Source organism: Indicator indicator, chromosome 7 (assembly GCF_027791375.1).
Source record: "Indicator indicator isolate 239-I01 chromosome 7, UM_Iind_1.1, whole genome shotgun sequence".
NCBI classification, from domain to species: Eukaryota; Metazoa; Chordata; class Aves; order Piciformes; family Indicatoridae; genus Indicator; species Indicator indicator.
The window spans coordinates 14,959,646-14,985,122 of NC_072016.1; the positions used below are offsets into that span (position 1 = coordinate 14,959,646).

At 38.4% G+C, this 25,477-nt stretch overlaps 1 protein-coding gene across 3 annotated transcripts in view; it reads left to right on the forward strand.

The window, feature by feature from the left end:
- Nucleotides 1-25,477, forward strand: part of PLCE1 (phospholipase C epsilon 1) — a 119,785-nt gene that overhangs the window by 87,719 nt on the left and 6,589 nt on the right. For 2 of the 3 annotated variants that reach the window (XM_054382072.1, XM_054382073.1), the window contains 19 exons: nucleotides 260-926; nucleotides 1,432-1,614; nucleotides 2,483-2,600; nucleotides 2,976-3,129; nucleotides 7,014-7,136; nucleotides 7,221-7,357; nucleotides 8,900-9,138; nucleotides 10,143-10,204; nucleotides 10,332-10,497; nucleotides 11,894-12,001; nucleotides 12,432-12,548; nucleotides 12,631-12,789; nucleotides 13,654-13,777; nucleotides 16,570-16,694; nucleotides 17,390-17,507; nucleotides 21,672-21,803; nucleotides 22,928-23,218; nucleotides 23,972-24,135; nucleotides 25,023-25,284. In XM_054382072.1, coding sequence (XP_054238047.1) covers nucleotides 260-926; nucleotides 1,432-1,614; nucleotides 2,483-2,600; nucleotides 2,976-3,129; nucleotides 7,014-7,136; nucleotides 7,221-7,357; nucleotides 8,900-9,138; nucleotides 10,143-10,204; nucleotides 10,332-10,497; nucleotides 11,894-12,001; nucleotides 12,432-12,548; nucleotides 12,631-12,789; nucleotides 13,654-13,777; nucleotides 16,570-16,694; nucleotides 17,390-17,507; nucleotides 21,672-21,803; nucleotides 22,928-23,218; nucleotides 23,972-24,135; nucleotides 25,023-25,284 — 3,449 coding nt within the window. The remainder of the gene's footprint in view (nucleotides 1-259; nucleotides 927-1,431; nucleotides 1,615-2,482; nucleotides 2,601-2,975; nucleotides 3,130-7,013; nucleotides 7,137-7,220; nucleotides 7,358-8,899; nucleotides 9,139-10,142; nucleotides 10,205-10,331; nucleotides 10,498-11,893; nucleotides 12,002-12,431; nucleotides 12,549-12,630; nucleotides 12,790-13,653; nucleotides 13,778-16,569; nucleotides 16,695-17,389; nucleotides 17,508-21,671; nucleotides 21,804-22,927; nucleotides 23,219-23,971; nucleotides 24,136-25,022; nucleotides 25,285-25,477) is intronic. The other variant, XM_054382075.1, reaches the window with a different exon arrangement.

The following is a 25,477-nucleotide window of genomic DNA, read 5'->3' on the forward strand; positions in this document are numbered from 1 at the left end:
TTCTTAGGAGGAAGTGATGTATTTTAACCACTAGCTTACAAGCATTAATTATATGATGTAAAAGGGCTGCAAATTAAATCAATAAAAGAACAGAAATTAGAAGTCCTGTCTTCAGTTCATAGATCCTGCTAACAGTTTCCACAGATGGTACTTGATATTCTTTTAATCTAAACTACAGCATAAAAACCATTCATCAATCATAGCATGAACCAGCAGAGGTATCACTAAATGTAAGTCTCTCATCTTTGTTCACATACAGATTTCTAATTGGAGATCTTTCAGATTCTGAAAATGATATATTTGAGCAGCTGAAGGAGTGGGACGCAAGTTCAACAGAAGAACAACAAAGGGCTTTCTGCCATGGAATAGAACTCATTCCCTGGTACGTGTTATCTATCAGGGCGGATGTCTATCAGTTCATGCAGCAAGGGGCAACTGTCATTCATTATGACCAGGAGACGCATCTCTCGGCACGTTGCTTTCTTCAACTTCAACCTGACAACAGTACTTTAACTTGGACAAAACCCACAACAGTTTGCCCTGCAAATGCTAAGGCAAAACTGAGTGCGCTGGGTAATACTGCTGAGCTTGGTAAATACCAATTTCTTGGTAATACTGGACTGGTAGAAGGTTTTTTGGACTTGTTTTCAGCCAAGGCTGTATATATGGGACACTCTGGCATTGATATGCACACTGTGTGTGTTCAAAATAAACTTTGTAATATGTCCCTTGAAGAAAACGGTATAACACTACTTTATGGACTTCAGACTACTGATAATAAGTTGCTGCACTTTGTTGCTCCAAAATATACTGCCCGAATGCTGTATGATGGATTGCTGGAATTGACTGAAGCTGTAAGAAAAATGAGGAAATTCCCTGATCAAAGACTACAGTGGCTACGGAAACAGTATGTCAGCCTTTACCAGGTAAAAGATGCTATAGTTTTGTATAAGAAAAGTTCAAAGATGTCAACAACTTAATCTAAGGCAATCAGTCTCTATTATTAGTAAGCCAAAATTAAAGATGAGCATTGTGTCTCAAACTTTCTAACAAGGCTTAAGTCAGTAAGATGTGATTCTCCACATAATGTTTTCTCAAACCTCACGTACTTTCAATACACTGAAGTTATTTTTTTTTTTTAATTGTAAAGCTCTTTATATGTTATGAGTTTTGGAATAAGTATTTCATTAAAGAAAAAGCAATGACTGTACTTGAAAAGGGTGCTGAAATGATGAATGATGAGTGCTAGGGACAAAAAAACCCCATAAAATAGCAAACAAAATAACCCTTTGGTATTCATGCAGTAATTAAAAATCGTCTCCTCTTGACGTTTTGTCTTTCATTGGTTCCTTAGAGCTGTCTATATTATTGCTTAAGAAATGTGTCAGTTCTTACTCTCCTTGTTTTGGTAATGCTGAGATTTTTTTGTAGGAGGATGGAAGGTTTGAAGGCCCAACCTTAGCTCAGGCTGTGGAACTGTTTGGAGGCAGACGATGGAGTGCAAGAAGCACAAGCACAGGAACTCTGACCAAAGGCATCGAGAAAGCTAATGTACAGAGAAACAACACTCTGGGAATAAGCACAGCTAAGAAAAAGAAAAAAGTACTCATGAGGGTACAGTATTTTTTTTATTAATGTTTTTGTTGCTTATCTGGATGATTTATTTCCTTCCTATACTGACTGTGTAGATGAATGTATTCTGAAACAGAGAAGTTTGATGGTAATTTTTTAACAGTTGATTGCAGTTTCAGGTTTGGGGTCTGTTTTTTTCCAGTAGCTGGGTTTCTTTTCTTGTGCTTGAAATGTTCTCTGGGTATACAAGCCCTGTGACTAGAAAAAGGGGATAGAATCTTGTTGAGACCTTTAAGTGCTACCTCAGTGTAAAGGTAAAATACTGGTGGTAATAAAAGTATGTGAAAAGTTTTGTTTGGAGGCTGGTGTCAGTTTTCCTACTGCTTTTTTTCCCCTCATGTTCCCAAAAACATCACCACAGTTATTCTACCTCAGGTTAGCATGTGGCTTTATCTTCCATGGGTGACAGGAACACTGGACTTCGGCAGTCTCTTTTCCTGGACTCAATCACTTTCAGTAATAGCCAGGAGAGAAGAAAATGCAGGGACTAGCAGCTCTGAGGTATCCATATGTTCTAGTGGGCAGGTAGGGGAGATCCTCAAATGACAAGATCCATCTTCTTTAGGGCTCCTGTGCACCAGTGGAATACTGTAAAACCAGCTGCACCACTTTAGAGAGGCGTGATCATTGTCTTCTGTGTGATGTCAAACTGAGGTAACACCTAATGGTCCCACACTTCACTATGCATCCTGTTTAAGTTGTCTCTTTTCTGCTGGTATTGGCCTTACAGGAGTCTGTTTCATAAGGAATAGCTGATTATCTCATGGGTTATTTTTTTACAGATTGCACTGTTAAAGAGTGGGAACAGTAGTGGGTTTGGGATATTTATTATGGTGGTCATTATTTCTAGGGTGAAAGCGGAGAGGCCACTGATGACGAAATGGCAACTCGGAAGGCAAAAAGCTGCAAGGAATATCGTAATAGAAGTGGTTCAGATCCTCAAGATATTGATGAGCAAGAAGAACCAGGTAGATATATGCTTCAGTACTTGAAAGTCCTTCAGGGTTTTCCTCACAGACATTTTTTGTGGTGCTAAAAATACATTTCTGATACAAAACTACCTTTGCAGTTGAAACTCCAAATACTGCAAACTTTTAAATTTATGTCTGTAGTTGGTCATAATTGTTCTTTGATTTAGTTTCAGTAGCACTTCTTTCCATTCAGATGAAATGGGTATATAAGTGTTGTTCAGAATGCGTCTTTCTTACTGTCCTGGACCAAATCTAAAATTGCTTTAGTTCCTTATTAAGTGTTAATGAATTGTGATGCGGGTCTTTTGGACAAAAGCATTTTTGTTGTGCCAGATGTTGTAATTGTGCTACAAACTTTCATTTTCTCCATAGATCAAAATATTATTAATGCTTCTCCGTCTAACAACCTGCCATCAAGAAGAGCTCACTCTCTGACAGCATCTGGATCTCCTAATTTAGGATCTACATCTTCACCAACAAGGCCAGTCTCCTCTCCTGTAATGTCTTCAAGCAAGAGTCAGTCTAGGTAAGGACAAAAATCAGTGCTTTGATTTAAAAATAAAAAATACTACTGTTACTTAATTATCATCAATTATGGAGCTATGCCAAACTGAAAAAAATCTGCTAAAAACAGTGCCAGAAATGTCATTAGCCTTCTGATAGACATCTAAACCACATTGTAGAACAATATAGAACATTTAAGCTGAAATACTGTGAGTCTGAGGACGACTTTGTAGGAAGTCGCTGAGCAGCACACTTTGGTTTGTTACAGAAGCATATTGGAATGCTGTTCCAAAACTATACAAATATGGAATTTAACTCTTTCTTCTCCTAAACACAGCTATAGATGTCTTCTGTGTAATGAAAACCACCAGAAATGTTATGGATGTGTGAAATTCTGAGGTTTCTCAGCACAAGTAATTTCTACCTGGAGGGGTATTAACCTTCACTGATGTTCCTGGTGATGCTTGCAGTATCATCTCAGGGAACTGGAGGAAGCTTTCTCTTACAAGCCTCTCCTCCTTGAACATTAATCCCATTTTTTTTTTTTGTCACATAGGCAGTGCAAAAGCTTATGCTGTAGGTGTGCAGTGACACAGAGCACTATTGATTAATTCTATCAATAGTAATAATGGTGGTGGTGACAGTAGTAGTAATAATTATTTGACAACACTAATATGTCAGGGATATGCAAGGTACTTTATGGCATACAAGATGACAGTCTCAGCAGAGACCTTCCAGTGCCTTTTAAGAGGATAAATACTGAGGTATCATCAGGAATATGAATCTTGAGGTTTCCAGGAGAGTAATGGTAAGCAATGGAAGAGATTATTGCTGCTGGTAGAAATTATTTTTGGAGAGACGTGTCTTCTGTAATAGTTTAAGTCGTGTATTTCTTAGGGTTTTTTTTTATACTTAAACCACTTGAATTTGGTAATTGATGTGAACATCTTTAGTTTGCTACTTCTTTTGACATCGCTCTTACTACATTCTTAACTTTTTTTGTTCTTTGTCATTCACGACCACGGGTTAAACATGCCAGACTAGGATTTATCTCTGTAAGACATCTCTCTATTTTTTTTTTTTTTAAGGATTGGAACAGCTTTCTTTTATGTTAAACTGAAGAAATACTGCTTTGCTACCTTTGGAAAATGCTTCTCTGTTTTGCAAATCTGCTTTTTGCTTTTATGCCAAAATAATTGCCCCTCTGTAAATGAGATTAAAAGGCTCAATGAAGAACTCGTGTTCCCAGGAGGGCAGCTAATGTTCTTCTAAATCGTCTCAGTCCTGGGTTTCTGTACAGATCCCTGTGCAGCTTAGCACTGTGGGCCTCCCCAAGTTATGACAGGTTTTCCCTGGCAAAGTTGTCTGGAAACTGTACAGTGTCACTTTGAGCTCTCTCCATCTTATATGAACCTTCTTGCTAGAATTTACTCAGGATACAGCTGTATGGCTGTTCAATCTGCCCTGAGGAAATCTTCCTTAGAACAGAATTACATGTTTTATCCATTGTCTTGGCCCTATTTTCCTGTGCTGTTAAGAAACTTGGAGCACTGGAGAGAGTTTTCCCTCTTGATATTTACCCTTTAAACTCTAGGTCTGAATTGTGCTTGCCAGGTTTTGTGTGTGGACGCTTCATATGTGCTAAATGAACAAATTATCTGTAGTACCTCAACTGTGATAGTAATTCTAAGCTATCAAATAGCTGGTGCTCTTCTTTGCTGCAAAATCCCCAGATCATTTACCCTATACATGTGTTAATTCACTCCTGGGATCTCTTTTAGTGTAAACAAGCTGGTTGCCTCCAAGATGGAATTTACGTGCAGTTCCGTGCATATTTGCTCCATAGACTTATGTAATCAGAAAGTATGGATTGAGAGCTTCCTCAGTCTCAAAACCATCTGCAATATGCTGTCTTGTACTACAGACTCACAGCAAGAATGTTACCTTCAGGCAATCCACCCATAGTCATGGCATGTCCTGTTGGTTTGTGTTCCACTAAGCAAATGGCAGTCTGCCAGGCAGTAGTAAGCCACAAATTATTTCAACCACTTCAGACTGAACACACACCAAAAATGAAAATTATCTCCTAAGGAGGGAAGCACCTTCGGGGACCAAACCAGACCTGAGCCAATTGCCAGGCATTGCAGAGAAATGTTAAGTCCACCTTTTCAAAGCCTGTTTGTGGCCCATGCTGCATGCATTCATGAAGATGCTTCAGCTGCGTGTTGGCTTGCTTCACTTTCTTAGCAGAATTCCCCTTGATTCCCTTGAGGTGTTTCAAGGGAGTTTACTTGCTGGCTGCTGTTGCCTCAGGAGGCTCCAGAGAGCTGACCATTCAGCAGGCCTGATTTCTTCTCCCTCCACCTTCACATCTAGTTTGAAGCCCTATCAAGAAGTCCCACTGGTTCCTGGGCAAAGACCCTCCTTCCCCTTTGAGGAAGGTAGTTCCCATCTGATGCCAGTATGCATGGTGCGGTATAGATATTTTTAAAATAATTTTAAATCATATTCTATTTTCAGTTGCATGCATCCATCCCAGACCAGGAGTGAACTGAGGAATCTGATCTAGCCTATTTATGTCAAAAGTTGCATGCTTGCAGCAGGTGACTGCAAAGGTCTTTAGGAACAGTGGACAGCAAGCTGGTCCTGTTTTTCCGATATAGCTTTTGAGACTATTTGTACCGAACCTGATGTCAGAATTCATAGATTAGTGGATTTGTAGACTTGGGCATTACAGAGCAATGAAGTGTGACACACAGTCACCTAGGTTGGTGTTTTGAAACAAATGCTGTAACTTCTGGAATTAGTTACGTTTTAAAATAGACAGTTCTTGTTATTTGTGCTGGCTACTTATACCCCTCCCTTTTCAGGATGCTGGAGCATGTGTTCATTGGTGTTTAGGTCCAGGAAGGGGCTCAGATGCTCAGCCCATCATTGCAGATTAGTAAATGAAATTCACTAAGGACTTGTTAATACTGCTCAAGTGATAGTTCAAGTTGGAGCCTAACTGTATCAGGATGTGGCTTTTCCAAATATACTGCTTCTGCTTTAAAATTTTGTTCAGCTGCAAAACTTAGGTTAACAATTGCAGTTATAAAGAAATTGGCTGGGGTTAGTATTACTCAAGTCAACAGAAATATTAGCACCAAACAGCTAGTTGTTTCTGTGATAATTTTCTGCCTTTGGTCTCAAGAAGTTCTATTCTGCTTTCCTTCTTTTAGCCCACAAAGCTGAAAGTAGGAAATCATCAGAACCTTGTTTCTGAAGGATAATGGCCTCCAGGGGCTACTGTCCAAGCCTAAAAGAAGAGAAGGACTGTAGCTTGACCTCTCTTTGTTCTTGGGAAATATCTGGGAAGCCCATGGCCTGGGAAACAATGAAGGCACCTTTAGTGCTCACAGATACAAGATACCCCAAATGCATAGGGAAAATACTTGTTTTTCTTGTACACCCAGTCAGAATGTTACTATTTCATTTTGAGAGTGCAGGGCTTTAAGAAGTACCACAACATTTTAATTTTCCCTCAGCAAGTCTTCAATGAACCTCATAAAAAGTCTGCACTACAAGAATACTGTCATTGTTTTATTTAAAGGGAAAATGAGAATGCTTTCATTTGTGCTATTTGTATGAGGCCTTCTTGTACATGGAACAGTTTTAAACAGCTATGCATTAATTCTGGCAAAGTCTGCAGTAGCCTTGAGAAAAAAGAATAGCTGCTAGAATATAACAAGAAAGTGCAAACTGTTGTTGTGCACCTTATAAGATATTGCTTTATTTGTTTCTTCCATATGTTGGTAATAAATGCATTAAGTAGGGCACAAATAAAGTGTTAATGCAGTAATGCATAATCTTTCAACAAGTAGAAATTTAACATAACCAACCTACAGCAGTCTCGTTCTGATTTAGCACATGGAGCAGCAGTAGCTGGCATGGCCGTGTTAAAGGAGGAATGAAAGGGTTTCAGAACTTCATGGTGTCTGATAGCAACATGACTTTTGTGGAATTTGTAGAGCTCTTCAAGTCTTTCAGGTAAGATGTATTTTTATTCTGTACTGATACCATTCTTCCAAGTTTCTAACGGGGCAAATACTGAACTTTCAACTCTCTTCACAGTGTCCGTAGCCGCAAGGATCTGAAAGACCTTTTTGATGTCTATGCTGTGCCTTGCAATCGATCCGGTTTAGACCCTGCTCCACTTTACACTAATTTGAAGATTGATGAAAATAGCAGTGGATTCCAGCCTGATTTGGGTTTGTTAAAGAGGAAAATACAGCTGTTAGATTGCTGAACAGCTGTGGTTGTTGGCCTGAAGAAAAAGTGTTTCAGTCAATCTCATAAAGAACTATCAAACATAGAATCACAGAATCATAGAATTGTCTTTGGTTGAAAAAGATCTCTAAGATTGTCCATCCAACCATTGACCTAACACCACCATGGCTGTTAAACCACATCCCAAAGTGCCATGTCCATGCATTTCTTGAACCCTTCAGGGATGATGACTCCCTCACCTCCCTGCGCAGCCTGACCACTCTCTCTGTAAAGAAATTATTCCTAATATCCTGTCTAAACCTCCCTTGGCACAACTTCAGACAATTTCTCTCATCCTATCACCTGATGCTAGAGAGAAGAGACCAACCCCCACGTTACTCCAATCTCCTTTCAGATAGTTAGAGAGCAATAAGGTCTCCTCTCAGCTTCCTCTTCTCCAGAATAAACAATCCCAGATCCCTCAGTTATTCCTTGTAAGACTTGTTCTCTAGAGCCTTTGCCATCTTTGTTGCTGTTCTCTGGACACACTCTATGTCCTTCTTGTACTGAGGGTCCCAAAACTGAACTCAGTATTCGAGGTGCAGCCTCACCATGCTAAGTACAGGGGAACGATCACTTGCCTGCTCCTGCTGGCCACACTATTGCTGATACAGACCAGGATGCTGTTGGCTTTCTCACATTCAGCTAGCCATCAGCTGACACCCCCAGATCCTTTTCCACTAGGCAACTTTCCAACCACTCTGTCCCAAGTCTGTAGTGTTGCATGGGGTCGTTGTGACCCGAGTGCAGGACCTGGCACTTGGCTTTGTTACACCTCATACAGCTGACCTCAGCCCATCAATGCAGCCTGTCCTCATCTCTTTACAAAGGGTACTTTATCTGGTGACAGTTGCTCTGGAAGGGCTAAAACAGAGCAAATGTAGGGAAGAGAAATGAGGAGGCTGTGCCATGTATCTCATTTGATTGTTTTTTTTCCTAACTGGTTTTCTAGTAGGTCTGCTTTATGTGGGATAAAGAGGAAGGAAACCTCTGTCTCACTTTGTATTCCCCAGTTACCCTAATCTAAGTCTGGAGCTTTGTGCACATTTAAAGAAAACAATCTTTCTGCCAAGCAGCCTCTGTGGGGTGGGTACTGTACAATTGGCATATGAGTCTGGAAGAAGATAGTGATTGAACAGGAAGAACATGGGGTTGTACACAGCAAAGGAAAGGCTTTGAGGCTGTATGTGGTGGTGAGGGGAAGCAGGAGAGTCCCAGGTGACAGTATGTGAGGGAATGTGAATTACATAGTAAAGGTTCCAGGATTTTGTTTATAGTAACTGAACACTTGCAGTCTGCCACCACTGTTTTCATACATGCTTAGTACTCTTTATTTTATTAGTGAATAGAAACAAGATGGTTTTGTTCTAATTTGCTATGTTGGTGCTAAAATATTCTGTCGGATAGTCATGTGTTATACATTATATTTTATACAGTAAATATAATAAACATATAGTTGTTATTTTGTTTTCTTTTGTTTTCAGATTTGTTAACTAGAAATGTTTCAGACCTTGGTTTGTTCATTAAGAGCAGGCAGCAGCTATCAGACAACCAGAGACAAATATCTGATGCTATTGCTGCTGCCAGTATCGTGACCAACGGTACTGGTGTTGAAAGCACATCTCTGGGAATATTTGGTGTGGGAATCCAGCAGCTAAATGACTTCCTAGTGAATTGCCAAGGAGAACACTGCACCTATGATGAAATCCTCAGTATTATCCAGGTCAGTGATAGAAACATGTTAAAATTCCCCTTACTTGAACTCTTCTTAGTTCTGTTTTTCCCTCTAGCATTGTCTCCCATGTAGTCAGAACAATTTATCTGTGTGGATGTCTCCTTTCATACTGATGTTGTCACTGCAGTTTACTTGAATTTAAAATTTAATACTATCTTTATTCTGGACTATAAAACAGTCCATAAAGAGGAAAAAAGAAACTAATGCAAATAATAAGTTTTTTGGCTGTGTATGGTTTCTCCAGAAAGGAATGTTACTACTTGGAAATGCACTCATGAGAGTGTGTTGTTTTCTCCTTGTCTGTGACCACCTTTGATAGTACTTAACTATAATCTGGAATTTAAGACCCCACAATTTCCACATATTTCCATTTTATTACCAAAAAAAATCCAGAGAAAACATGGATATTTTATTCTCTCATGTAAAATGACTGAAATAATTAAAAAGCAGGTAGAAAATTTTGAATTCCTCCAAACGTATAGTGAAAATACTCCAAAATGAAGTCCTCAATTAGCAGTTAACAATAGATGTACATTTCAGCTATCAGCATGTAATGGAAAATTGCAGAGTTTAAAAGACAGACATTCTGAAAAAACATCAGGTTAGCATCTCTTTTATTTGAGATGGTGGTGTGCTGTGTAAAAACACCAAACAAAGGAGAAGGATGTCTGCCTTTTTAATTTTAGCATAAGTGCTGACTCTGAGCTTTAATTTCACTGAAGTGCTACTTTGAACACGAGGTTGGATTAGATGATTTCCCAACATCTTCCCAACTTGAATGACTCCATGATTTATGAGTTCAGTATGTTTGTTTAGAGATTTGTAAAATAAGCATGAGTGTACCACAGGCACCCAATTACTTTACCCACGAAATGACTGTTTTTAAATGCTAACTGGTTAGTTCAATGAGCAGACTACACTATGAAAATATAAAATAGCCATGCTTCTAAGAACTGTTGTTATATATTTCTTACATTTCTTCCTCCTTATAGAAATTTGAACCCAGTGTAAATATGTGCCAGCAGGGGCTACTATCTTTTGAAGGATTTGCAAGGTAATTATTTATATGTTAAATTTATACACATACATGTATTAATATGGCACCAGTGTCTTGATATTTTTATGATAGTCACAAAATACACAGCATAACATAAAATTTCTTCACACCTTCTCATCTCCAGATTTTTGATGGATAAAGACAACTTTGCTTCTAAAAATGATGAGTCACAAGAGAATGCTGAGGACTTACACTTTCCACTGTCCTATTACTACATAGAATCTTCACACAATACTTACCTTACTGGCCATCAGCTTAAAGGGGAGTCCTCAGTAGAGCTCTACAGCCAGGTATGTAGGATGGGATTGTTGTGTGGTTTTCAACATGAACTTGTTTGTTTAACTGGCAAGTCACAGTAACATGACCTTTTTGCTTTGAAAATCTGAATGTCCTAAAACCCTGCTTGCAAAATGTTGGAAAACATGATGTGTGGGAAAGCTGCCTGTAAGTACAGTTGTGCTCAAATGCCTTTTCTAAGGCAAAAAAAAATGGGCTTAGTTTGAGATTCATAGCATTTAGACACCAGTCAGTCTGACCCAACCTACTAAAATTAGACTTTCCCACAGGAAAGACTGATCTAATATTTTAGTTCATTCAGATGTCAGAAACACTACTCAAATATTGTACATTGCACTGCAAAGGCAAATTTGAAATGGAATGATGACTTCTGAAAACATTGTTTCTAGGAATATTCTGCAGTTTTTTAGACTATGCCTGATTGATGGTGAACAGGAAAAGAGAGATTTCTCCCCAGAGCTTTTGGTTGTGGGTTTGTTTTTGTGTGTGTGTGTGTGTATATATATGTTTGTGTGTTTACTTAAATGCTAGAGAAAGGATTAAACTTCCTGTGAGCAGTGTTTTCATTGCTCTAGATATTAATGACTCACCATTGAGAAGGGCTGGTCTAGCATTCCCATGTGCTGCTTTGCCTCAAGTTGTAAGACAGATGGATGAGGCTGTGTTAGGAAAGGCTGAATAACATTACTGTACTGAATAATGCAATTGCAAAGGAGGTTCCTGGAGTAGGACTGCACAGACTGATGTCAGTATTGTGTTGGTAATGGATAGGAAGTGAGAGAGAGCTGAGCTGGCTCCAGAATCTGCGTGCTTCAGAAATGCTTCTTCCAGTCCCTCGAGTAGTCGTCACCAGAACAGAAGTGGCTCTGAGTTCTGGAATGATGTGTCTGGTTCTCACAGAAGTGGTGGTGCACCAGTTTTTACTGGAAATGGTTTTGAATTACCAAGATCTTTGTTTACAGTTAAGCATTTAATTGTAGTACAGATAACTCTTGCAATTATAGGCATGCTAAATATTGATAGCAATAATAAGCTGGGCTGCCAACAGGTGGGTTAGCTTATCTTACCCTCCATCCTTCCTCTGCGTTCTTCAGTGGTTTTCTAGCAAGTAGAGCTTTCTACAATAAATACATGAATAAATTAAAAATGGATGGGTGGATGACTGGCAGGCTGACTGCAGATTAGCTTAATAGTATTAAATAAGATGACCTGGCACATTTCCATTCTAACTATCCTTAGAGATGTCCATTCTAACTATCTACAGAGATTGCTTTTTCCAACATTTCACCAAATTGCTGGGACTTCATTTAGCTCTGCAATGTCTGTCTTTTGCTTTGATGGCATGAAGCTTTAGCCTATACATGCTTACACTGTTCAATTACATTGTAGGTTCTTTTACAAGGCTGCAGAAGTGTAGAATTGGACTGCTGGGATGGGGATGATGGGATGCCCATTATTTATCATGGGCATACTCTTACTACTAAGATCTCTTTTAAGGTATGTTGATAATTGCATATGAAAACAAAAAATGAGAAGGATATCAGTAACTTTTTCTCTAATGAAGGAAAAAAAATAACCTGCTAGAAGAATACAAATCCTAATGGTCTAAATCCAAATAGAATATGAACTGTGGACTATGTCAGACATTAACTCCTCAATTGTCAACATTATGCATTTCAAATTAGTTTTCATAGCATAGGTACTGCAATTTTCTGTCTTCTGTTGTTGACTTGACTAGCATAAGTATCTGTTACTGTTGTAGGTTAATCTGTAGGAGCTTGTTTCAAAGGCAAATTGTGGATTCTTTCTTCTTAGGAAAAAAAAAAAACACCTCCTTTCCTCTCCTTTCAGCTAAGAGTAAGTTAAAGCAGTTAATGCTGCAAAATAATCAATCACATGTTCTATTGATGAACTTTCTTGCTCACAGGAGGTAGTTGAAGCTATTGATCGCAATGCATTTATCACCTCAGACATGCCCATTATCATATCAATAGAAAACCACTGTTCCCTGCCTCAGCAACGCAAGATGGCTGAAATTTTCAAGGTAGGCCAGAAATTGTGGTAAATTATTTTAAGCACATGCCTTGGGATTTCCCATAATTTATCACACGTTCTTTATATTTCAGAATGTATTTGGAGATAAGCTGGTAACAAAGTTTTTATTTGAGAGTGATTTTTCCGACGATCCCATGCTTCCTTCACCTGGCCAACTGAAAAGAAAAATCCTGCTTAAAAACAAGAAGCTGAAAGCCCATCAAACACCAGTAGATATATTGAAGCAAAAGGTAAAGTCCTTCCTTAACAGCAAAGTGAGACCTAACTTCTGGTAGAAATAATTTGTTTGGAGTTTCAATATGTACAGCAGAATAATCTAATGCCTATTCATTCTTGGAAGAGTCACAGTGGATTGCAACACTTTCAAATAAGTAGGCAAGACATATAGTAATGTATGGATGCAGCATAACAAAATTTTACTGTGTTTTAGTTTTACAGTACTTCATAATATTGTGATTAGTGCCACATGCCTGATGTGATAAACGTAAATCAAGTTTCATTCTGAGGCTGCAATGTTTACTATTCATATTTGTTGAGAACTAGTGATTGAATCCTTGACAATTAATTGCTTTATCCAAAATCAAGTTTCATTCTGAGGCTACAACATATTACTATTCATGTTTGTTGAGAACTAGTGATTGAATCCTTGAAAATTAATTGCTTTACCCAAAAAGTAGACACAATTGAACTGGAATTGAATTCTAGTATCAAAATTAGTAAACCACGCTGATCATAGCAGTATATGAATAGACTGCATCTTCTAAAAAAGTTTAAAACTGTTTCCAAAACAGCACACCTTCACTGAAAAAAGGCAGCCTTACTCTAAATAATGTGCAAAATTATCACTTTCCCATAATTAATTAAATATATCATCTTACTGGGTATTTTTCTATCAATACAAATTATATTCGAAGCATTAAAATGATATTTTAGTTTGATATTAACAATCTTATTTCTCATTATATATATTTAGTATATATAAATGCATATCTATGCTGTGATAGAAATAAATGAAGGTGCAAACAGTGGTGGAAACTCTTCTGCTTTTTAACAATACCTAGCAATTTATGTAATAAGTGGTTCTGTTGCTGTAGGCTCACCAGCTGGCTCACATGCAAGCGCAGGCTAGCAATGGTGCTGGCAACCCAACACCTACCAACGAAGAGGAAGATGATGAAGAGGATGAGTATGACTATGACTATGAATCTCTCTCTGATGGTAACAATGTATATTTACTTATTCATTACAGTGCTGTTGTTAGAACTGTAGCAATAAGGCTTGTAAATGTCCTAGTTCAGGAATGATGCAGGTAAGTTGATCTGCTGCTGTGAGAGGAAAATGTGCTCTATGTCCTTGGTGGCAGTTTGGTGCAGTATAATACTGTGAAAATAATTTGTGTAGAGGAAGGACTTGAGTGTGACTTGAAGTCTGACCTATCCTAGCCTTCAGGAACTGGTAGTTTAGCATAAATTCACCCTTATGAGCATTTTATAGATTGGATATAATATTTAGAATGCCAGAGGTGATAAATAATGCTGCTATTAGCAGCTTCCATTGCTTCCTTAGCTCTCCAGGTCACTCTGACATGTTGGATTCAATTACAGATGAAGGACAGAATGTGCCACAATGAGGTGGCTGAGCTGCAGTCATGCATCTTTTTTTGCTTCTTTTCCCTGTGGGGCTGATAGATTCTGATAGAGCACACAGCTGGAGTCGGAAGCATCAATCCTCTCAAGTTTTGCCAAAGGACATTTGTCAAAACACTGTTGTGTGGCTTGAGCAAGCTGAACAAGTCTAAATGGATTGCTTATTATTTTTAATGGGTAATTTTCAGAGAATATATCAAAGTAGCTCACAGTTCATTTACCCAGGTAGAGCAGTGATGGCATAAGCGATACTCTTTGGTTACTTAAATGCTGCACCAATGTTGAACTCCATATGTGGGTCACAAAACTGACTAAGGAGCAAAATAATTACAGGTGTACTTCAGTGTAGATGATGGTAAAATAATACATTAAGGGGAAAAAACTAAACCTTGCTTGCATGATTCTAAGATCAGCAATGGCAGTATCAGTTTGGGAGATCATGGAATTATTGAAAGTTCTCTGAAATCCTCAGCTTGGTATGCAGTGACAGCCAAAAGATAGGGATCATCAGGAGCAGTACTGAAAACAAACCATCTTTTTGCTTCTGTGTAAAACTTCTGTGTGCCAGAACTTGATTTCTGTGTCCAGTTCTTGCTTCCAGATCTTGAGAAGGGTCATAGAATAGTAGGGGTTGGAAGGGACCTCTGGCGATCATTGAGTCCAACTTCCCTGCCAAAGCAGGATTACCTAGGGCAGGTCACACTGGAAGGCATCCAGACAGGTCTTGAAAGTCTCTAGAGAAGGAGATTCCACAACCTCTCTGGGCAGCCTGTTCCAGCACTCCATCACCCTTAGAGTAAAGAAGTTTTTCTTCATGTCAACGTGGAACTTCCTTGTCCTGTCACAGGGCACGTGAGTTCTACCTGGCAGTGTCTCTGAATGGTACCACATTCAAAGATGTAAGGCTCAAGCATGCCCTGCAGCACAGGACTTTCCAGTTGGTTTCATATTTACATTACTTGCTCTTGTGTTTAATGACTTTAAAAATAGTCACAAAATTAATGAATGCAGTTCAGGACCTGACACTGCTTGTGGGTTAACATTTATGAGTTTGGTGCCAGTGCTGCCTTCAGTTGTGTTTAGCTAGAAAATTGGCCTAACAGCTGCTTAAGAATACTGCTTGTGTGGGACAAGGTGGAGATCCCGTAGATGTAAATTGCTGTGAGAAACAGATCTTTGTTAAGAGATAGAGCAGGAATATATTATATTGCAAACTAACTGCAGTTAGTAATGTTTGAGCAATGTTTTATTTAAGAGAAGGTTTGAGAAATCCCAAGTTATCAAGAAACATTCACATGTTCAAATATATGAAGAAATCTGCAGCATGGTTCACTACTTTATTACAATGATTGTTATTCCTTGAGATCTTTAATTACATTACTATTTTGGCAAAACTAATCTAAATAATGGTCTGTAAACTTTCTAAGAGATTTTCAGTTTTATTTTCCTTACTGATCATAAGTCTAATAGATTTTCATAAGGCTAATAGTTTTACAACTGACACTTAATTTTCATTTCTCTGGCTGTAAATCTTAATTTCCTTTACTCTTATTCCCTCTCTGACTCTGTTTCCCTATAGCTGATGTCCTTAATGCTTCTCCTGCTCCTAACAGCCAGGAAGGTAAAGGCCATTTGGTTGAGCATTTTAACTGCATGTAATCAGCACTGCATCTCCAGCCTGTTGAATGTTACAGTGTGAATATATGGTTACTACTTAATATTAAAGATGCAATGAGATATTTTCAAATGGCATTGTTAACTGGTCAGGAACTGTTAGAAGGCTGCATGTGTGACACTGGTTATGCATAAAAAGAATGTGGTTAAAGCATCAGGAATATCAGGCATGACATAAAACCGTTCCTTTTGTGACATTTGCAGTATTTCCATCCAGAAAGACCAAATTAGTAGATGTATTATACTCTAATAAATATTCAGCTTTGAAGAAGAATTTCTATAGATGTAAAAAATACTTCATTGTAGTGAATGTAAGGAGAAGGCTAAAACTTTCTGTACAAGACTGTGTACGTTTGATGTGATTGTGTTTGGACTTGAGCAATTTTTTGTTGTTCAGGAATATCAGTTGTTTTCAGATGGTAAGCTTGGTTCATTAAATGATTTTGTTTTAAGTATTTTCTGAGCACAAAAGGATGGGCTTTAAAAGAAGTGGGACATTAACCAGAACCAAGCATTAAACTTCTGAAGTATAAAGTTACTACTAGAAGAAAAAGCTTTGACCAGTAAATGCAGTATTTTGGCATCCAGTTATTCAGATGATTTTCACTATCCACAAAGATTGTTAATTCAGATTAAACTTCCAGTTGAAATGGTTTGACTTCGTTTATTAAAATCCCATTAATTTTTTAGATAACATTCTTGAAGACCGACCTGAGAATAAATTATCAAGCGATAAGCTGCAGTATGAATATAACGAAGAGACTGCCAAACGAATAAAGAAGGCTGACTGTGCTGCTTACAATACTAAAGGAAAGGTAGTTCCACTTTTTCCCCCTTTCTTCTCAGCCACATGTTGATATACAACCAACTTCAAAAAGCATTTGAGCAGTTTAGGTAACTGAGACATCAGATGGCAAATGCACTTTAATGAAGACAAATAGTAGACAGTGTGGAAGCACACCGTAAGAAATAGAACAAATAGCAGAAATGCTCAGCATGCTCAAGAAAAGTCCTCAAAGGTTATTGTATATACAGGCTGCTTGAAAATCTTAACTGTCATTGCTCTCAGTGAAAGGATTCATTGAAGTTAGATCCAAAAGTTTATTTAGATATCTGATTTCCATTAACATCAACAGAAATGAAGATGTATCTGAATTTTCAGCATTTTTGTGTATCTAAATAACTTTAAAATACCACACTATGATATCAGATAGGCACATTACCTTTTGTTAAATCATCTGACAAGTGAACCAGTGCATTGCTGTTCAGTGAATTGTAGTTTCTTCTGAGCACAGATGTTTTTTGTCCAAATGTTAGCAGAACTGTCTCTGAGACCTTTGCACACTACCACAGTATTAGTAATGGGTATTGATGCATAAATTCTCTGCAGACAGAGCTCTGTTAGATGAAGACAGCAAACCATATAGGAAGGATTTTAAGGACATAAATAAGATATGTAAGAGTGCTCTCAGTCATTTTGTTGTTATATGTTCTTGGAATTGTCACTTAGGTTTATGACATGGAGCTGGGTGAGGAATTCTATCTTCCACAAAACAAGAAGGAAAGCAGACAGATAGCCCCAGAGCTATCAGATCTTGTCATTTACTGTCAAGCTGTAAAGTTCCCCGGTAAGCCCTGTTTTATTGCTTTAAGCTTTCTAATCCTTGGAGACATTGTGTTTATGTTTTGAATACGTTAGTACAAGCATTTTCAAATTGAAGTAGTTGAGGAGTCTTTTTCTTGATGATTTGGTAGTCTACACAGTAATAGCTCCTGGCTGAGAAATAGTATTCATAAATTATGTGGAGACATGTTGTTTATTGTATTAAAATGTTTACAAAAGTGAAATTTGCCAGTCTTCACAACTTAGACAACTGCCTCAGTGCCAAATGACAGACGACAGAAAGCTTTGTCTTAAGAGATCTGAGTTTCCATGTAAGGACAATACTGAATTAGGAAGGAAAATGTTCTTGAAACCTTGCAGGAAGAGCTTGTCACATTTTTGTAATCTCAGTTTTGTGTGTTTCACATTTGCCTATAGCTGTGTCTTAGGTTCTTTCCCAAGTGGATAGCAGAGGAGCCATTTGGGAGTAGGGGGTAAAGCAGCCTTTTAATGGGGTGGATGAGGACAGCTGAGGGAACAATCTGACACACTCTTTGTGGAAGGGGTTGTGGAAAAAGGAGGGGTCTCCTTCTGTACAGTAGGAAGAATAATGTTTGCAGAGGAAAAGGAGAAGGAGTAACTAAAGAGGAGATCACTTGTTCAGTACTGACACATGAAGTTGAGTAAGTTTTGGTTCATGCTGTGTACATAAAAACTTTTGAATTGAGAATTTATTGTTTATTGATGTATTTAATGCTTTGAATGAAAAAAATGCTTTTCAACAGAATGGTTCTCTGTGGAAAAGTAAGCAATTCTGCCAAACCACGATCTTACACTAACAGAACTGTAGTCAGGTTAGAGAATCTAATCAAACATAAAATACTGTCAAATAGGCAAGATAAACATGCTGAAAAATAGAGAGAGAATCTTTTATAATCTTCTGTAACTTTAAGAATAGGAGGTGTCACTTGTAAAAATAGTAACTTCCAAAAAATCAAATCCAATAGGCTGTTAAATGAAATCTACAATGAGATATCTTTCAAACAAAACGTTTTTTTAAAGAACTGTATTCAGGATTAAACAGAGATATTTTAAGTTCCTCCAGGCATTTCAACACACAGAGAAGTTCTGAAGTTCTAAGAAAACTTTAAAGTATTTCATCACAGTTTTAATGCAGTTTTAGTTATGAAAGGAATACCTCTTTTCATTATTGAATTTCTTCCTCTAGCTTTAAAGGGGACGTGAATAGAACAATTAAGAAAATTAGTTCCTTCATAGATGAACACATGCAGCTGTAGAAATCAGTTTTACAACAAACATTGTCTCCTTTCAGACAAATGCTGCCTCCTGTGCAAGATACATAGGCTTTCAGGCCACCACATGGCTGATTAGATTCCTCTGCTCAGCTGTAGGCACAGACGTGGTGCACTGCTATACTCCAGTACTGTCCATTAATAATGAGAACCAGACTGGTAGATCTACAACTGTGTAGCTCTATTGACTGGGTTCCTAACCAACTCAGAGAATGAAAGAGTTTTGGAAATAGGGAGACAGAATTTATGCTTGATCAATGGTGTAAATATTTTATTTCTCCTGTCTTCATATATTTCTACTCAGTGTTTATAGTTGCCTGTGCCCCTGGATGTTAACCACTGACTTGTGACTATAAAAAAAGGCAAGGACCATTATGTTCACTTGCCCTAGTGTTACTGAGTAACACAGACTTTCTTAAGTGCTCCCTGATCAAAACAGAATTTATCATGTGGAGAAAACAACACTTCTTGTTTATAAAATCTCTGGTAACAAGGAATCCACCACAGCTCTTTGGTGTTTCAGTGGGGTTTGACCCTTACAGTCCTTTCTTAAATTCAGTTTCAGTCTGTTTGATATCATCATACCGTTATCTAAGAGGGTGAAGATCTGTTTTTTGGGGTCACCCAAGATGAAGGCAGTGAAGCAAAATTGAGCACAGTACTGCTACAACCCACTTGCACATGGCTCCTTGCCTTGGTGCTGAGGATCCTTACAAATAGAGAAAGCTATATACATAAAACCAGGATCTGCATAATTAACTGCAGAGAACAGGGAGTCACCTGTGCTAGCCAGCATGGAATTCAGTCACCATCTCCATCTCTGTCCCTATGGTATCACTCTTCAAGAAATCAAGATGAACATCAAAAAGCACACTCTATCTGCAAAACTACTATAAATTCTTTTTCAGGGCATTGCAAACTCACAGACTAACTGGCTGTTGGTCTGAGATGTGTGATGAGAAGGTGACAAGTACAGTTTAACCTGTTAGTTTTTGCATAGTTAAAGTAAGGAAGGGCAGGGCAGTTTACCATCCTCTGGATTAAAAATCTAAAAGTGAAGTGGTTTGTTTATATCTAACAGAAAGTGGGCACTGAATTCTGTAACTCGAAGAATATAGCATAGGGATTGTAGGGAAATAAAAAAACTTGATGGGATCTAAGCTGGTCCTGCTTTGACCAGAGAATTAGACCAGCTGACTTTCAGATCCTTGCCAGCCTCCATTGTTTTATGAATTTATAATTCTGTGAATAAGTGGTGCTGCATTTTGGAGTCAAGTTTAAACTGGAGTGAAAAATGGAGCTTGCTTCTGGGAGGAGATGTCACATGCAATTCATGGCCATGGGAAAGACTGAAAGAAAACTCCCAGCTTCAGCTTACCTCATTGCCATCACTTTGGGTTCAGTTAACCCTGGTGTTTTGCATTGCACACTCTGGTGATTTATGAGATGAATCCGTTTCCTCAGTGATTGCCTCCACAACAGGATTTTGAAACCTGGGTCTTGATTGTCAAATCCATTTGATCCATTGAAAACAAGGATTAAATAGTGCTGGAAACACACAGTGCACAACTCCTCATTTTTCTAGTCAGTTCATATTCCCTGATCTCACCTTCTACCATCTTCTGTGGTTTGTGTTTATGCTTTGGCCCAGTAACACAGTACATCTCCAAAACTGAGAGGATATGAAAGCATATCCTAAATTTTACTAACCCAAGCAGTTCCATTGAAGTAATTAACATAAATTTACTAAGTACCCACAGGCATCCCATAAAGATTGAGAGATGAAAATTTACAGCTGTGGAGAGGCTTTGGTAGAAGAAACTTCAATGTATCTTCTGATTTACATTTGGAGGTGCAATATTGATATTAAATACAGGCAGGTCTGTAGGCAGGCATGAACTGAAGTGAGTTCATGAGGGTCCTTTTTTTTTGTGTGTCCCAATGTACTTGCTCTGTTATAGTTTGTCACAAGTACATATTGGGTCTCAGAGAATCCCAGGCCTCATTGCTGTGGATGTTAGAACAACTACCATGCTTTTTGACTTTAATTCTGTTGTGCCATGTACTCTTTCCAAGTCAGCAGAACGAAACTGACCTGAAAGGGGATTAAGTCTGTTTACTTCACTGGGATTTTGGTCATGATTCTACTGATTACTTTGCTAGAATGCATATATTTCAATAATATCTATAGTAGAGCTTTCCAACTCCACTTCTAATACATATTGGCCATTAAATACTTAATGGATTTTACACACCTACCATATTTCCCATCACTGAAATAGAAATTTTAAACAGAAGAGGAGAACTCTGGAAACATCTTGAGGTTAAACTGTTTAATCAACAGCGTTTGGGCTTTTCCCTTTACTTTATATCTTTGGCTCCTATTCTTGCATTTATTTGCAATTATGTAGATAACCTATCCTAGGTGGATTCCATGATATTCACTACTGTACAGATTTATTTATTCTTTTTAATTACTCTAAGGATGAATATATTAGGACTGGTACTACAGATTTTTTTAGTATTAATGAGGAGCATTTGGTAATTTGAGACAGAGCCACTACCTTCCTCAAGCCAAAAAGTAAAATGGGTAAAGTTGTATGACAGAAAGGTAACTGTATATTGTATTGCTTCATGTAAGCTTTTATATGCATGATATCTATATACATACACACACACCTAGTATATACATATATAAAGGCGTGTATGTACGTAAAGATGTTAAAATTAAGCTATAGAGAAAAATACACTATTTGCCCTGTGAACTATATAACAGGAGTATTCATGCCTTCAAAAATAATATAAAATATGATGGAAAATGTCATGCCCTCTTGGTCATGTTTTTTGGCTCGTTTATTTTACATTTATGGGAACAGGCTTGTCAACTCTAAACCCATCTGGCTCTAGCAGAGGAAAAGAAAGAAAGAGCAGGAAGTCCATTTTTGGCAACAATCCTGGCAGGCTGAGCCCTGGGGAGGCAGCTACTCTTGCCAAAGCATCTGGAAAAGGTAAAGTTAGCATCTTCTTTCACCAGTCAAATGGAATGACTCTGTAATCCAGCAAATGCACCAGACCAAGTTGTTGAAGATCAAATGCTTTACAATGTGTATGATGTTAAACTTTGGAATGGCTTTTCTGTAGCACAGCAGCTATTCAAGTAACACTGCTATAACTGAAACATTGACTGTGGAATGTTAAAACAGGATAATTTGGTCAGGAAGATCAAGACCTCAATTCATAAACTATTCAAAACTAATGTACAATTTAAATTATGTATCTTGAAGTTTGCGTTTTAAAAGCTATGAATGAAGGCAGAATTGTTGGGAATACATCCAGAAAAGGATCTTTAGTGTCTGAAGTAAGACTGAGTTGCCTAAACTTCAGCTAAGTCCAAATGTATAATCATGCAATATCTCCTTGGAGGTATTTACACTCTGCAAGTAATTCAGTCTGTGACCCTGGAAATTGTACTTCTGCATAGGAAGAGATGTAAAGAAATGCAAAGAAAGCACAAAAAAGGTTCTGAAGCAGGGATGACACCCAAATACCCTGCCTTTCAGGTGAATGAACAGAAAGTTACAGTTGTACCTTTTCTTGTACTCATTTTGTGGCTCAAGCAACATGACTTTTGTTTCAGCTCAAGGGCACTGCTGCAGCAGACAGGTTACATTCCCTTCTAGAGGTCAGTGTCCTAAAAATGAAGACATCTACTACTCAATTCTAAAGTATTTTGCTGGCTTTGTCCCCTGACTCTTACACCTTCTGTAGTTTGAAGATTTAGCAGATGTGTTTCAAACTTGCTTCCCTTCCTCCTATAGAATGTATAAATGAGAACGGAATTGTATTCCTTTATTTTACTGAGGTGAATGACAATTAAGTATTTATTTATTAAAACAGCTGTTAGGACATCTAACCACAGTACCGTTTCAGTTCTTAAACATTGTGTGTCCTCTTGTGGACTGTTCTTACTGTATTAGAATTAATGTGACACTTAACACTGAGTAGTGTCATTTTCCAGGGTCATCCTTTTCTACAACAGCAAAGGTAGGCCCACGTGCTTCGCTAGAAAACATTGAATTTTCAGAGGCTTTGGATCAGCAGCTGTAACTCCAGGGTACTGTTTATTTTGCAGGCCCTTTTGATGCGATGCGGCAGACCTGGGAAGATCCTTGCTCTCCTTACAACTCTCCAGCTTCTCTCAGTGCTATCATAAGGACACCCAAGTGCTATCACATCTCCTCCCTGAATGAGAACGCTGCCAAGCGGCTGTGCAGGCGGTACTCTCAGAAGCTGATCCAGCACACCACCTGTCAGCTCCTGAGGACCTACCCCGCTGCCACGCGCATCGATTCCTCAAATCCCCATCCCCTGATCTTCTGGCTCCATGGCATACAGCTCGTGGCTCTTAACTACCAAACAGATGGTATGGGTACAGGGAGGCATGTTTTAATACGTTGATGTGAAATAAGTCCTTAAACTGTGAATTTGTATTTGTTTTTTTGCTGTGACCTGCAGTCATGAGGGGATGTACCTGTCTATATGCCTCAGCACAAGCAGTGTCTTACTATGACAATCTGGTGCTTGAGAGTAGTGATCCCAGAGTTCAGGAGCTTTATGCCAGTGCAGTGTATCTCCTGCTAGCACAGAAGTGCCTGCACAGCAATAGCTTCTGTTTTATTTGTATTTTATTGGTGAAGGTTGTTCTTTTTTCTCCTGTTCAAGTAATTGTTTTTCCTTTCTAATAAGAGGTACTGAACTTTTACTTAGAAGTGCTGCCTTGGATAATATTTTAACATTGCTCAAATCATTCTGGGGCCATGTTCTATCCTATCTTGTGTTCCTTCATCTTTTTGATGGAGGTTCCATTAGGTCATCTACAAAGGTACACAGTCTAATGCTTTTTCATTCTGCAGTTCAGGGCTAATACCTAGAAACTTCTCAGAGAATAGGTTTAGGCAAGCCCTACAGTTGGATAAAGACAATGGAAAGAGGGAAAAAAAAAAAGAATTTTCTCATAGTTTTGTAATGATTGGATACACAAATTACAGCTGTATGAAAACCACGAAGGAATTGATACAACTAAACCAAGAGATACTTAAAATGTGTTGTCTTCCCTGTTACAGTTTTTTCATTGTCTCATTGCTGTTTGTCAGTTTTGGCTGCTTTGCTTTCACAGATCTTCCTCTGCAGCTTAATGCAGCCATGTTTGAGGCTAATGGTGGCTGTGGATATGTTTTGAAACCTCCTGTTCTGTGGGATAAAAGCTGTTCAATGTACCAGCAGTTTTGCCCGCTAGAAAGAGATCTTGATAATAAGGAGCCAGCTATATATTCTTTAACAGTAAGTACATTAAAAAGGAATTTCATACAGCCAAACAGCTAGAAGTAGATGGTGTTTAATAGTCTTTAAGCAGCATTACAGTATGAGAAGATTGAACCTTTAATTGTTGCTTCTGAAGGTCAGCATAGCCAACAGAAATTGCAGGGGGAAGAAGCAAATAATTGTCTTTATTTGACTTTATTGCCTGTTTTTTATCTGTAGTTGCTTTCACTGTTTCTCTCACAGTAGTCATTGAAATCCAGTCCTGAAAGCATTTTCCCTGGGACTACACAACTGCTTAAAATTGTACGTGTTTCACACATTTGTGAACACTTGAGAAGCTACACAGAAAGCCATTATTAAAAGCTGTATAGATTTGAAAAAAAAAAGGGAAATAAAAAGTATTTTTAGAAGTTATATAATAAGATACATAATTAAGGGATTTATGGCCCAGAAAATAGCTAGTCTCCTCCAGGAAGTGTTCCAGAAAAGTGAGACTCATAGCAATTAAATTCTCCCAGCTGTGGTGATTGCACACCTAATTCTTGTGTTATATATGCCAAACCAAGCCAAAGGTCACTGCCATCACCCTGGAGTAATGGAGAAGAAAATCAGATCCTTTTTGACTAGGTTACTGCTGAATTCTTCTAGAGTAACTTTCAGATGCTTGAATGGTTACAGTCATGATGTGTATTTTTTTCAAAGCAAAGGTGTCATGGGGGGTGGTTGAAGGAGATCTGCTTCTGAAATTACTGGCCTGGCAATTACAAAAATAGGGAAGCATTGTAATTAGGTCAGCATGTTAACAAACCGTGCTTAGGAGCGTGCTAAGTAACGTTTAGCTCAGAATTGTGACAGTAAAGGAATTACTCCACTAAATGGTGTTTGTATGTACTCCTCGGCTTCAGATTGTGTCTGGGCAGAACGTCTGCCCTGGCAATAGCATGGGCAGTCCGTGCATTGAAGTGGATGTCCTGGGGATGCCTCTGGATAGCTGCCACTTCCGGACAAAGCCCATTCACCGCAACACCCTCAACCCCATGTGGAATGAACAGTTCCTGTTCCGTGTTCACTTCGAGGATTTGGTCTTTCTTCGGTTCGCTGTTGTTGAAAATAACAGCTCAGCTGTGACAGCTCAGAGAATCATTCCCCTGAAAGCACTAAAAAGAGGTACAGTACAGTTTGCAGTGACACCCCATGCCAAAGTCGTCCAGCAGATTCCTGGACTGATTCCTGCCGGAGGGTTCTGTTTAATCAGCTGGTTGCATTTATCTACAGGAGACAGGGAGCAAGTATCAGAGAATATACTTTGCCCTGCCAGTGTGATGCTGATCTAATAGCCTCCCTGGGAGCTGGAGGCTGC